The sequence below is a fragment of the Cladophialophora psammophila genome, assembly GCF_000585535.1.
Source record: "Cladophialophora psammophila CBS 110553 chromosome Unknown aczJe-supercont1.34, whole genome shotgun sequence".
In the NCBI taxonomy this organism is placed as follows: Eukaryota; Fungi; Ascomycota; class Eurotiomycetes; order Chaetothyriales; family Herpotrichiellaceae; genus Cladophialophora; species Cladophialophora psammophila.
In genome coordinates, this window is record NW_006912955.1 from 316580 (window position 1) to 330563 (window position 13984).

At 50.0% G+C, this 13984-nt stretch overlaps 6 protein-coding genes across 6 annotated transcripts; 3 read left to right on the top strand and 3 right to left on the bottom strand.

The window, feature by feature from the left end:
- Positions 1–624: 624 nt before the first annotated feature.
- On the top strand, positions 625–2060 carry A1O5_12535 (uncharacterized protein; the record flags this gene model as incomplete). The annotated part of the gene is made up of 3 exons (XM_007753104.1): positions 625–714; positions 771–1118; positions 1182–2060. 3 exons carry the CDS (start codon positions 625–627, stop codon positions 2058–2060), a joined length of 1317 nt encoding a protein of 438 aa, XP_007751294.1.
- Positions 2061–3530: 1470 nt separating this feature from the next.
- On the bottom strand, positions 3531–5750 carry A1O5_12536 (uncharacterized protein; the record flags this gene model as incomplete). Its single annotated transcript, XM_007753105.1, has 9 exons — positions 3531–3653; positions 3726–3877; positions 3966–4024; positions 4072–4483; positions 4537–5068; positions 5117–5197; positions 5254–5417; positions 5468–5542; positions 5594–5750. The coding sequence occupies 9 exons, from the start codon at positions 5748–5750 to the stop codon at positions 3531–3533; spliced, it is 1755 nt and encodes a 584-aa protein (XP_007751295.1).
- Positions 5751–6535: 785 nt separating this feature from the next.
- On the bottom strand, positions 6536–7483 carry A1O5_12537 (uncharacterized protein; the record flags this gene model as incomplete). Its single annotated transcript, XM_007753106.1, has 1 exon — positions 6536–7483. One exon carries the CDS (start codon positions 7481–7483, stop codon positions 6536–6538), a length of 948 nt encoding a protein of 315 aa, XP_007751296.1.
- A 415-nt stretch (positions 7484–7898) lies between these two features.
- On the top strand, positions 7899–9008 carry A1O5_12538 (uncharacterized protein; the record flags this gene model as incomplete). Its single annotated transcript, XM_007753107.1, has 3 exons — positions 7899–7986; positions 8098–8739; positions 8815–9008. 3 exons carry the CDS (start codon positions 7899–7901, stop codon positions 9006–9008), a joined length of 924 nt encoding a protein of 307 aa, XP_007751297.1.
- Positions 9009–9293: 285 nt separating this feature from the next.
- Positions 9294–10175, bottom strand: A1O5_12539 (uncharacterized protein; the record flags this gene model as incomplete). Its single annotated transcript, XM_007753108.1, has 2 exons — positions 9294–9614; positions 9675–10175. The coding sequence occupies 2 exons, from the start codon at positions 10173–10175 to the stop codon at positions 9294–9296; spliced, it is 822 nt and encodes a 273-aa protein (XP_007751298.1).
- Positions 10176–10736: 561 nt separating this feature from the next.
- A1O5_12540 (uncharacterized protein) lies at positions 10737–12548 on the top strand (the record flags this gene model as incomplete). Its single annotated transcript, XM_007753109.1, has 5 exons — positions 10737–10939; positions 11023–11562; positions 11620–12182; positions 12245–12342; positions 12408–12548. 5 exons carry the CDS (start codon positions 10737–10739, stop codon positions 12546–12548), a joined length of 1545 nt encoding a protein of 514 aa, XP_007751299.1.
- Positions 12549–13984: the final 1436 nt, after the last annotated feature.

Sequence of the window (13984 nt, forward strand, 5' to 3'; positions counted from 1 at the left end):
TCCAGTGTAATTAAGTCCAATAGCTCCACTCTCTGCAGTAGGCGAATGCGTCCGCGAGTCTCGAGGCTTTACAACCTTACCTCTCCTTTCCTTGTTCCGATCTTTCGTTCGTGAGGATTCTTAATCTCTGAGGTCTCTGTAGTATTTTCCACTGGTACGAGTCCAGCGACATGGTGCTCGGCATCCTACAAGCATTGCACGCCGTACTGCCAAAAGGTGCCTCCCCGCAGGGAGGCGAGGTGTCGCTTTTTACTCACAAAAAGCCAGGTCCAACAATCCCCATGTGGGATGCCTCCTCTTACTCCCACACCTCGACATCCACCTGGCGTTTTGCGGGGGAACGAAGAAGCGCCAAGCTTCTGTCTGGGAACCATGGGTTATTCTCTATCAAAGGATTTGTCGGACTGCGTTGATGTGGACCAGACATGTGTTGCGCACTGGTGAGCGAGGTAGGTGTCTTCTTGAACCACTTGAATGCTAGGGGATCGCTCCATAAGAGACTAAATTATAAGATACTTGGGATTGCGATGTCTTCATTATTGACCTGTCTTGCTAATTCGCAACAGCAATTCCACATACCTACCCAGGGCAGCACGCGCCTTGAGACGAGATCAAGAGACAAAAATGAGTGTGCAATATCCGATTCCCGTGGCGGAAGATTCGCCATTTCCTCTGCAAAACATTCCCTTTGGAATTTTCTCAACAGATACGGATGTAAGACGACACTCATCTACCAAGGTTCGACAGTAATGCTGATGAAAGTCAACTAGCCAACTCCTCGAGTCGGGACCATCATTGGAGACCAGATTATCGACGTCAACTTGCTTGCACGTCAGGGCGCCTTTGACAACCTGTCTAATCAAGACCTGTCTATTCTCCGAACAGCTCTATTGGGACAAACTCTAAACCATTTTGCCTCACTGCCTCGATCTGTCCGTTCGTCAACTCGTCAGCGCATGATCGACTTGTTAGAGGAGCCATCTTCAATTCTGTTCAAGGACAAGGAAATCAATTCTAGCGCTTTCACCAATGAGAAAGAAGCGAAATTGCACCTTCCTCTGCAAATTGGTGCCTTTGCCGATTTTCTCTGCTCCGAAACGCACCATGACAATGTAAGTGTGTACTTCCCAAAGACTCGCGGGAGGTCATTTTCACACAAGTGAACTAATTCGAGATCCTAGGGCAACCGCATGTCTGGGAAATCGATACCAGCCTTCTACCATTTTCCCCCAATGTACACGGGCCGTACGACATCCATTGTTCTCAGCGGACAACCGCTTAAACGTCCTAAAGGAATGATCATGAGGCCGCCGGGGTTCAAAGAAGGTCCCGAGTTTCAGTTCAGAACTTCCACCAAGATGGACTATGAAGTCGAGATAGGGGTTTTTATCTCGAAGCCGATTCCTTTTGGCCACCGGATCTCGGCAGACGAAGCGAAAGAGCACATTTTTGGTCTTATTCTCTTGAACGACTGGTCAGCAAGAGACATTCAATTCGGCGAGATGATCCCCATGGGACCGAGCAATGGCAAGGCCACAGCAACCACGATCAGCCCTTGGGTCGTCATGCCTGATGCGCTGGGAGACGCCCAAGTGGGATTTGTGTCGGAGAAAGCAAAAGCTGATATCTCATCGCATCCTCCTCATCTACGACATGCCGTCGGTGCCATGGAGGTTTCCTGGGACATTGTCCTAGAAGCTACGGTGTCGGGCCCTAACGAGCCACCAACTTTGGTCTGCCGCTCCAACTTGAAGGATTTGTACTGGTCACCAGGTCAAATGTTGGCGCACTGGGTGTCCGCTGGGAGTGGAGCAAACACAGGAGATTTGTTGGGTACGGGAACGGCATCTTCTCCGGGACACACCGACGAGATGCCGACACTGGGCTGCCTCTTGGAACTGACCGAAGGTGGCCAGAAGCCTTTCAAGTTGCGAAGCGGCAGAGAACTGAGATGGCTTGAAGACGGGGATGAGGTCGTTTTGACTGGCTGGGCCAAGGGCAAAGACGGGAAAAGGATTGGCTTTGGGCAGGCTGCCGGACGCCTGCTGCCGTCCCATTAAAACAGACAAAAACGTATGAGGAAGGCTCCGAGCTGGCACGATCTGTTTAGTTGGTCTAAACTTAATAACATCATGCCATCACCCATCGACCCCTTTTACATTAGCTTTTTTCTCCTATCAATGGTATCCCATTCCACCATCTTGGTGGCCCGGACAGCATTCTCTTTTAGACATTCGACGGATGCTAGAGCTAACTTTGAGCCGCTAGAATTACCAGCTGCAAATATCTAGAATCGTGATTGATGACCACGGGACTCGGTTGACAACAACGAGGCAATATAGCGTGTTATTGCCATCAGACTTGGCCCCTGCCCATGAAAGACGTTGGCTGGATATGCCTGACGACCTTATTTCTGAATTCTCACATTTAATGTGATCCGCTGTCATTTTGGGCTTCGGAGAACAAAAATCTGGGCTAGTTCGCTTCGCATGGCCTGGTGATACTGCGAGGCACAACCGTTTGCAAATGAACATTTACATAGTCTGAAGAACGCCAACGTCAACCTGAGGCTATATTGGGGTACGCTCTGACACACGGATACCTACAAATTAATACCTTTTGCCTATACGATAAATGCCTCAGAATGAACGAATCAAACAACTGGAATCTTGCCAAGTTGTCATACTATCTTCAAAATTCCGTAATACTGCAACATGTCAGCACCGAAACCAGCAAGTCGCCGTTTGCTTCGATTGGCATCCCGGTAACAATGCACGAATTGGATGTGAGGAGAACAAGCCAAACTAGGAGCAAGCCATCCTCGTCCGAAGCTGGTAGCATTCAAGGAGACTCGTTTGCTGACAATTCGGGCTGATTGACTTCGAGACGCCAATCCGCCTCCCTCGAAATCTGAACATCTCGAACCATCCCGAAAAGCTAACGTCAACGATCGCTCTAGGCCGGCTATTGTGACGGAGAGAATTCCGATTCTGGACGGGTGTGCGCTCGTCGAAATGAGCGGAAGAGTCTATGTGGTGCCACGGAGAACACTACCCAGTAGTAACCACCGATCTGGAGGTGTCACATACGTGTATAGTGTTTCTAGCCCGTGTTTCATTCTCAGAAGCCCTGAGGCTTTGAGGAGACTCTGTCGAAGCTGATTCTTCAGAGATAGAGACCACGAGGCCGTCCAACACCGTCCCTGCATCCAATGGGTTGTTTTCGATGGTCTACGAGTACAACGACCCCAGGGGCTTCTTTCCCACGGACCAGATAGAGATGTTGCAGTTGGTGAAGGACTACATCAGGCGCAAGGGTTTGGAAAGGATTCGATATCCGCAGATAGCTGCGCACGCAGTCTACGAGAAGGGTTGGCTTATCCACGGTAAGGGTGTGTTGGAATCTTGGGCAAGGGGCATCAGCGCAAGTACGGCGCGAGGTTTCTAACTAGGCGACGGACATATAATCTTGCACAAACGCTCCCATTTTTCCAATTCCAAGAAACATCTTCGCCTTGGGCAAAGTCATAGCTAACTTGGAAACAACACAGCTTGCTCGTTCTTTCTGGCCTGCGCATTCCGTTTGTTGATGATTTCAACCTGCATCCGCAGCCGCCACGGCAGATCCATCTTTTCCATGAAAACCTCCAGCACCTGGAGTCCAGTCAGTCAACAAATCTCGTCGCATAGTAATTTCTATGCCAGAAGGAAGGAACTCAGACAAACCTGGATAGAGCTTGGACTTTGATACTCAGGCAAGCTGACGACCTCGTCAAATTCCTTTTTGGTACGGACCGTCCGAGAGCAAGCTCGACCATTTTTGGCTCCGAAGAAATCGAGCATGGCAGAGTGATTCCAGGTAGATATATCATTGTATGCTCCGGTGGTTGTTAGCCCGACACCATCTTTTGCTGCGACAGGAACCACGCAAGCAGCTTTCACGGGGACGGCTCACTGGATACATACCTTGTTCTGGCCCGTGGATCGCTCTCTCAATTGTATATCCGTTGTTGTTGATGACCACGCTATTCAAGTTAATTACAACGTAGGTTTCTGCACCCCAGGCCCTTACATTATGATGTTCTTCAATCCTAATTTCACCATAGTTCCGATTTCCTGCACCGTTAACTGTAGGCTCCCGTCGCCGACCACGAGAATCACTCTTCCCTGGCCGCCTTGCTCGCAATTAGCGACGGCGGCCCCCAAGCAAGCTGGAACGGTGTACCCAATACTTCCGTAGTACACCTGCGTCAGGTATGTCACGTCTCTTGGTAGATACGCGTCGGGGAGGCCAAATTGGGCGGTGCCCGATTCTGCAATGAGAATATCCCCGGGCCGACAGAATTCACCAAAGCGCGTCCAAATCCAAGATTGTGTAATGAATTCTGTGTCAGTGTCTTTGGCTGGAGGCATCGGTATTCTCCCTGGTAGAGTAGGCCGCGGGAGTTTCGACTTATCAATCGTCTCCAGCAGACTCGACAAAACTACCTAAAGTTAGCAATCTGGATGTTAGTTGGGTTCGAATACTGCCACCTACACGACACAAGCCCAATATTTCGATGCACAGTACCGCCGACGATAACGTGGTGTGGGTGAATGGCGATGATCTTTTGTTCTGCTATGTTTCGAGTGTGGCCTCCTGTATTGGAGTCTGATAGAATCGGCCCAAGGTCGAGCACGAGATCGCTCTGTTGCTCGATCACTTCACAAACGCCCGGAATGGAGACTTGTCCATTGTAGATTCCGCAGAAATAGGGCTTGGTCTCATCGATGATGCTTTTACCCATTGACGTCGAGAATGTAGGGAACCGTAGAACATCTACCAGTTTACGAGTAACGTCCTTTCCCGAATGGCGCGCGGTCAACGCATCGACAATGACTGTCGGGGCCTTCGCCTTGTAGAGCAGGGATAGGGTAGCAGCAATGGCGGATGCTTTGCTGAATTCGTCCGTCAGAAGTGCCAGATCAATTCGAGACGGTGATGGAGCAGGAACCGGACAGTGAACCATATCTGCAGGGACAAATATGTACACTGGCAGTGACTGGGCTATGCATTCATGCACGACTCTCTGATGACCATGTTAGCAGAAAGCTAAACCTATCTTTCTAGACCGTACATCGATTTCACGCGCCGCGATTGCGGGATTGTTCAACCAACAATGCGCTGCTCGGACGTGCTGTGATGTCTTCTCGTAGACCTTTTCCTTTTGTTAGCCTTGACGAAGGAGCAAGCCGGCAACCAACGTTCATTTACCTTGTGATCAGGAGACGGTCCCAAGCAGTGGTGGATCATGAGGCGCTTGTCATGAGCCGCAATTGAAGTGGTTCCCACAATGTGTATTACTTTGACTTGTTCTGTGTATGCCCCGGCAATGCCATTAAGAGCGCTCAATTCTCCAACCCCCATGGTGGTGACCACTGTTTCGCTCATGAGCAATGACTCGGGGAGTTGCGCAGAAGATGCCTACCAACTCCTGGAGATCCGCTCACTCTACAATATGCATCCGCAGCGTAAGCGGCATTGAGCTCGTTTGCATTGCCAACTTGAGGAAGACGTCAGTTCGGGGCTCAAAAGGGGAATCATGGGAATTCACTCCAGGTCAGGTCTTCGACTGCATCAATGTAGTCCAGTAACTCAAGATTCATATCACCTGGAACGCCCATGATACTTCGAATATTGAGTCCACGAATCCTAAATCCTAGCATAAACAAAAGGTATATTCTGTATTTCACGGACCTTACTTTTGCCATAGGAGGAGCCCCAAGGGGATTCCTTGACGTGCCATGGTAGAGCAAGACTTCACTTGCAAACCCTAGATGTCATTATTTTGCGACAGAGAAATATATCCTAGTATGCAGAAGACTGTTTGAGCCAGTGACGACGGCACCTGAAGCGTCGAGAGGATCTTGTTTTGTGGTGGCGGACGGCTGTACCAGGGTCGGTCACAATTCGGCTTAGCGCGTCCGGGAACACTCATCCAGACAGGCCCAGAGGACCAAGCTCACAGACAACGCCGGTAAAGGCCGATGTGGGAGAATATCTACGGCTGCGCTACAAGGCGAAACTGTCTTCGTTTTGGAGTTCCCCCGCCTGAAGAATCGGGGTGCGCGGGGGATAGGGTTAGGTGTTACATGGATCTGCATGGGTTAATACCACATCGTTCTAACTGAGTGTGGCAAGAGAGAATCAAGCAGCCAGTCGCGGGTCCGAATGTGAATATCAACTCCTTCAAGAGTCGAAACCTACGTCAACAAGGCGCTCTAGAATAGTTCTGCGCAGCATTGACGAGAGTCATAATGGAATGAACAGTCGTATTCTTTTCTTTTGTCAGCCCGATGTCGCTGTCGTCGATTTGGCTGTCTACGCCCGAAAGGACATATCGAGCGTGCTTTCCTTTGGACAAAGTGCCTATCATAATCTAAGTTGAGCAATTGTTCCTGAATGGGTACTAAAGGTATAGCTTTTATTGAGATGCACGATGTCGAAAGCAATCATGACTGGAAATTTGCTCTCGACAGTTTTATTCATGAGCATATTATGCATTCGGCCGCACAAATAGTCTCGCATTTGCTTTCCCCTGCTCGAGTCGATGCAATGACTCCACCAAGCTGCCAAAGGGCACCTCTTCCACTTGAGGAGTCAACTTGCCCTGCGCAATGAGCTCGAAGATGGTCGACAGTTCTTCTTTACGCCCACCAAGAGATCCCCGGATCTCAATATTCTTCATCACGATCAGGCCTGCGGGTAGCTTCATATCGGACTCGCCCATACCTACTAGCACAATGCGTCCCTCCCTCTTCACAGCATTGATGGCGGCAAGCATGGTAGCGTTGAGGCCAACAAAGTCAAAGACAATGTCAAAAGTGACATCCTTGACCTCGTCAATGCTCTTATAACAGGCCTTGGCACCGGCTTCGTGCGCTGCTGCGAACTTTTCTTGATTAATGTCGAAGCCGTAAACGGTTGCCCCCTGAAGACACGCCACCCGCAGTCCCGTCGACCCAAGGCCGCCGAGTCCCAGGACTCCCACGGTCATGGATGAAGTCACTTCGCCTGTACCCACGACCGCATGGTAAGCCGATGCCATGGCATCAACTGCAATACAAGCCTTTTCGTAGCTCAGGCTGTCTGGAAGAGGTACGATGGTGTGTTTAGGCGTAACAGCGTATTCGGCGTAACCACCGTTGAAATCCAGGCCGATGGCGGTTGCAGGTGCGATCAACGCCACACCAACCCTCTGACCAACGTGGAATTCGGTCACGCCCTCTCCCAGCGCCGTGATTTGGGCGGAGATCTCGTGGCCCAGAGTAATGGGTCGATTCTTAACCCACTGCGACCCTGTGCCGTCAAGAATATGACAGTCAGAATGGCAGAGTCCGCAGGCTTTGATTTGGATCTGGACCTCATCCGCGCCTGGTTGTGGGATTGGGAGGTCTCTCAGGACGAGCCCTGACCCCGGACCGTCCCATTGATAGGCTTTCATCATTTCAGGCTGCAAGAAAATACGATTTTGGAGGACTTTGGGTCTGCGTGTGGTGGCATAACGCGTCCTTCAGAGTCACGGCAAGGGGTTCTTTAAATGCAACGGCATCCTGGTAAACCATTCAACAACGGTTCCATTGGCAGAGCGGCACTGCTCCGTGTTTTCGGAGGATCTCGGTGTCTAAGTGCGGGCATCCCACAACCGCGTTCCAACCCCGCAGCGCAACTATATCATACTGGGAGACAGTGGATCATGGTTCATCCAACATGGTGTCTGTGACATTTTCCCGGGATTTGGATGCGTGGGGGATAACACGAGCTGAGCCGTCGCTTGCAGGAATCGCAGGGGACAAAAAGAACCTTACGAACGCATCGAGAGCAATTTGGCGGCGTAGATAATGTTTGAATCAGTCAAAATGGGTCTTGAAGATACGTCAAAGATCGAAGCAGGTAATCTCTTCAAAGTCAATGGCCTTGTTGCTGTGGTCACGGGTGGTGGCTCTGGTAAGTGACCACCCCTACTCGCCCTTCAAAGAGGATTTCAGTCCTCATCGATGCCAAATTCCACATCGGCTACAAACAACACGACTGGGACTAACCGAGAACTTTCAATAGGACTTGGTCGAATGATGGCAAGAGCCCTCGCTGCTAACGGTGCCTTCAAAGTTTTCGTCATTGGCCGCCGAGAAGGTCCGTTAAACGAGGCTGCCAGCTCGGTACCTGGTGGGACCATCATCCCCATCGTTGGCGATATCACGTCCAAAGATTCGTTGCAGGCCTGCGTAGATCAAGTCAAGCAATATGTCGACGCAGTCGATGTGCTGATTGCCAATTCGGGAGTATCAGGCCCGTCAGTTCCAGTCCTAGACGAGAACCAGGAAAGCCTTCCTCTCTTGCAGTTGGCCAAAAATATGTGGAAGCCCAGTCCAGAGGCGATTAACTCAACCTATGCTGTCAACATCACCGGCGTCCACTTCACAGTGGCAGCATTCCTACCACTGCTGCACGAAGCAAATCTAAAAAGACCTCAGCCGCCGTGCCTGGAGAATTTCAAGCCTCGACCCCAGATCATCACCATTGGATCTGTTGGAGCATTCAGACGCAATCCCCTAGCCAACCTGTCGTACGGTCCCAGCAAAGCTGGCGTGACTCACCTCACCAAGTCACTCGCCACGACCCTGGTACCGTATGATATTAGAGCCAATGTGATCTGTCCAGGCTTCTACTACAGCGAAATGACGCATGACATGTTCAAAGGTTACTAGCTCCCCGATGATCTGCTTGTGCCATTTTTCGTAGCGTTTTCAGAACATCCAGATTGACTTGTGATAGCCCAGGGTAAACTCGGGATTCACGACACTGAAGGGACCTTTCCGAAAGCGGCTCTCCCTGCTACGCGTGCTGGGAACGAACAAGACTTGGCCGGGGTGGTTCTGTGGCTTTGTTCCAGGGGCGGTGCATATGTCAATGGTTGTACCGTGGTAACGGACGGCGGCCTGTTGTCCATCTGCCCAGCTTCGTACTAGAAGTTGAGGAAATGGGGTTGTACGGGAGCAGGGATCAAGCAAATCGGGCAATCCGAGCGCACAAACGAAGATCTGACTAGTTTACATGGCCCTTTCCTTGCCCGTACCCTGTTCAAAGCTATGCTCAGCAGGGCTGTCAACTAATATATCCGTTGAGCTACAGTTCTATATAGAATCTTCTGCCCATAGAGAAACAGGATCCTCAACAATCTGATCCCGCTTGCAGATTCACGTTTATCGCCTAGTATATAATTGACTTAAAGGCCTCAACCTTGCTTGTGACTTTTATGCTCCCGGTTGATGGAAGACCTCCGCTTTGGTGAGGTCTACACTGAGAAAGCGTGCACACTCGTCGCAATAGTCGACCGGCTCGCGCAGGTACATTTTCTTGTTAGAGCATTCAATGACAGCCCCAGAGATACCTTCGTCGATGCTCATGTCGAAGGCATCCATCAGGAGTTGAATGGGCGTCAAACAATCTTTTGGAATGTGTTTCAGCATATCCGCATCGATACCTGTCAGGACGGGTCCGGGACAGATGGCATTCAATGTGATCCCCTCACTTTTGAGCAGCCGCTGGCCGGCCGATCTGACCAAGCCAATAACCTATGCAGTGATCAGAAATTTGACGATCATGGACCGTCTCCAGTCCCAAATTTGACTTACCCCGTGCTTTGCTGCCGAGTAGGTCGGACGGAAATGAAGAGGATAAAGACCAGACTGGCTGGCGGTGACAACCATCTTGCCCTTGCCCTTGCTGCCCGTCTTCTGATGATAGTATCGGAATAGTGTCAGACCGTAGAACACGGCGAGAAGATCTACCTCGAGTGTCGCAAGATTCGGCTTCTTTAACACGTCCGACTTGTCGATCGACAACTCATATACCGGCTCAATCGAGGCTATACCAGCATTGGCTGCGAGGAAATCAATCCGCCCAGCCCACTCATACGCCTTCTTGAACAATTCAGCATGTGCGTCCCAGTCTGTCACATCGGCTTTCACAAAGAGAAAGTTGGATCCAAGCTCTGTCTGCAGTTCTGCTCCTCGTTCGGCATTTAAGTCAGCCACCACGACCTTGAAACCACGTTGAAGAAGATGTCGAGCGAGAGCAAGGCCAATCCCACTGGCACCCCCGGTCACCAGACCTACGTTGCTGGAGGCCGTCATTTGTTACGGAAGCCGGAAAGACGTAGTACTGCTGGATGGCGAAAAGTCGTTTTCCATCGAGCTAGAAGAAAACTTTTTCAGGTCGACCAGACTACTAACTGAAGCTCCTCGGCCTGAAAGCTCTGCTCAACGTGCCATCCACACAATTGGGGAGGGTCTCTAAGGTCCTCCACCTCCCCACTCCGTGAAAGGTGGGAAGTGGGGGGACGTCTCAGCACCCAGAGTTGCTCCGCATTTTGCGTGTTTGGAAACAGGGAGATGAGCCTTGCTATGTGACTTCGTCCAATCCTAGATTGACCAGGATTCGACCCATTGTGCTAGAGGGGTTTGGGAGACTCCTATTTCAAACCACTTTCTCTCTCATCTTCCCGCCCCTCCAAGCAAGATACCTGTCCGCACTCACACATCTGAGGCCAAGCACCTACCTAGATATTCGGCCTCTCGACGTGTCTCGCGAGACGATTGCCTCCCACACCGAATTCAAGAACAGATCCCGGGTATATCGTGCCATACAAAGTCTTTGAGCGCTTTGTTGTCCCAGCCTCAGTGCAGCGATCCAAGATGACTTTCATATCAGGCATGCTGGCTCTTGCAGCCATAGCCGTCGCGCTTGTCATCCGCAAGGTCATATCCGACATTCGATTCAACAGGAAATACAGGTTTCCCCCCTCGCCTCCTGGGAAACCTTTCGTCGGCAACATGCTGGATGTGCCATGGCCAGCCGGTATGTGGGGAGTCGACCTGGCTAAGAAATACGGCGAAATGTAGGTATAGACATCATCTCTGTGGGCGTTCTTGGCCCGGGTCTCGCGTTTTGCAGCATCCTGATCATGGCCAAATTTTACAGGTTCACTATTCGCATCGGTAACAAAAATGTGGTCTACTTAAATTCGAGCCGCGTCGTGACCGATCTTCTCGAGAAACGAGCTAGCATCTATGCCTCACGACCAGATCGGCCTATGGCTCAGGACATTGCTTCGGGCGGCGTCCGCATGTTGTTCATGGGGCACACAAACCAGTGGCGCAATCAAAGGAAAATCATGCACAATATTCTCAATTCCCAGCAGGCCGAGACCAAATTTGTCAAGTACCAAGAGCTTGAGTCGAGGCAGCTGATTTGGGACTACCTGAAAGATCCGGAGCATTGGTACAACGCCAACCAGCGGTTCTCCAACTCCGTCATTATGGGTGTCGTGTTCGGAAGAAGGGCCGCCTTGGATGACAAGGTGCTTACCAAAATGCTAAAGCAGATGATTGAGATTGGGAGCCTAGCCTTCCGCCCGAGTCTGCGCAGCGCTGCAGATTTCGTTCCGTGGCTCAACTACCTACCCAAGCCTCTTCAGTGGTGGCGATCATACGGCGAAGACCTATTCAAGCGAACCTTAGAGTGAGTGAATGTCGCGCTGCTTAAATTCCATTCGTAACCCATCTGACTCTGCCCCAGTATCTACAAGCAAGAAGTCGACGCCTACATTGTGAAGATGAAGAACGGTCAAGCGAATCCTTGCTTCGCTGCTGACATCATTCAGGGAACTGCCAAGAAGGAATTCATCCTGGGAGAACATGAGAAGCTCATGGTTTTCAGTACGCTTCTGGAAGCAGGTAGCGACACGTCGCGCACTGCCACCACCCAAATGTGTGCTGCTGCTGCCGTCTACCCCGAATGGGTTAAGACGACACAAGCACTGTTAGACGAGGTGTGTGGCCACAATGCCGAACGACTCCCCATGTTGTCGGATCGCGAAAAGCTCCCTTACATCACAGCAGTAGTCAAGGAAGCTCTCCGATGGCGTCCCTTCGTCCAAACTGGTGTCCCGCATGAGCTGACGCAAGACGATGAATACGAGGGTTATCGGTTCCCAAAAGGGACATTGTTTACCTGGAACGCCTACGCCATTGCCTTGGATGAGAAAGAGTACAAGAACGCGCACCGATTTCTGCCCGAGCGTTGGCTGGACAGTCCTGACCTGAAGAACCCTCTAAAAGGACACTGGTCCTTCGGCGCAGGTGGGCCCCCCGAATCTATGCACTAGTTAAACAGTGGGTGAGTTAACAGCGTTTGATATGAGTAGGTCGTCGAGTGTGTGTCGGTTACAACGTCGGATTCAATAACGTTTGGATAGCCACCGCATGCTTACTTTATTGCTACAACTTCGAACAGGATCCGGTAAGTCATGCTTTTGCGAATCGTTCTATACAGACATCTGGGGAAGAAGTTGACAGTTGTGCTAGGACCATCCCATTGACACGTACAACAGTATGTGGGACAGCGTTGATAGGCCTCCATTCAAGCTACGAGTCAAGCCTCGCAGCCAGGCACACATCGAACTCATCGAGCGCGAAGGCTTAAAAGCTTTGAATACCGTCTATTGACGTCGGCGAATGTTTGATTATGCCTGCGGGGGGAGCGACACCTTGGACGTGGCCTTGAGGGAGCCAGAAATCCGAGGCACACTCTAAAATACATCCAGACTTTTCAGACAGTTGATAACCTCTTGTGAGTGAATGGGATTGCACCAAGTTTATCGAACATTTGAAGCGCTTCGCTACACGCAGCGTTGGTGAGACTATAGTCCTCAGGACTATAGTCTTTCAGGACTATAGTCCCGTGAGACTATAGTCTCGAGGGTCGCTGGGACTATAGTCCTGACTAGTCATAGACTTGGCAGGCTTGGCACCGGGAATAAAATGGCGGTCAATAACAGAGATAACTGTTTTGTTAACAAATTATATGTGAAAATGTCGGACAGTTTATAACCTTTCATTAAAACGCCCTCGCCATCGATCGTTACTCTTCGAACGTCGAGTAGCGAGACGCCGTCGCGCCGTACTGAGAATAGACGGATCGGTAACGTAATGTGGTTGTAGGTTGGCCGCAAGACTAATAAACGGCGAGGTATCTCGTCGTCTTATATCTGGCAACATAGTGACGAGTATTGCGATATCTCGAAGCCTAACGATTCCGCCTCTTAGATCTATGATCGTTGCGACAGCGTGATCTTAATAAAAAAGGCTGAAAGTCTCTCGAACGTAAATCGGCATCTTAAGAACGAACACGGAATCACTAGTAAACGCGTAAGGGTTGACAGCCACCTTTAGGACGACGAGGTTATCAGTGTTACGAGTTAAGATCTAGTTACTCCATTAGTACCGTCAGTGTTTAGTTCACTTATAACACGCTATGATATCGAGAGATTTAGGAACTTACTCGTTCGATGAATTGTACAGCAATAAGTCCCGCATTCCGCTGTAAAATATAGAGAGTTTCGGAATTTATTACTCTATCTTTAACCTTCTCTTAAAAGATATCTAGTGAGATCATATAAAACCATTACGGCGTGAATCGACGACGAGTTCGATAAAGGAAAGGCTCATATTACGTCTCTATTACAGAATAGTTAGTCACGAATTCATCTAAGTTTTAATACCTGGACCTCATCTTTAGCGCTACTAATACTCGGTATTTATATACATTTCTTAGACTCTTCTCTTTAATTACAATAGACTCTTCTAGGCCTTAGATTAATAGAGAGTTCTCATACTAGAGAGAGATTCGCAGAAATAATTACGGAGATCGTCGAGAACTTCGAAATTTAAGAAAAACTAGGTGTATATATGTTAGAGATCCTACTGGGGCCTAACTGGGTTAGGGTTCCTAGTAACAATCTGAATAGTATGAACTGGTTGGGAAGAACACGAGGTATGAGAAGTCACTTGTCACTAAGAACTATAAGTCCAATAGTTAACATGAGTTGGCTACGAAGAGAGTGTAACTATCTAGGGGAAATGAGGGTGTATATATAATGCTC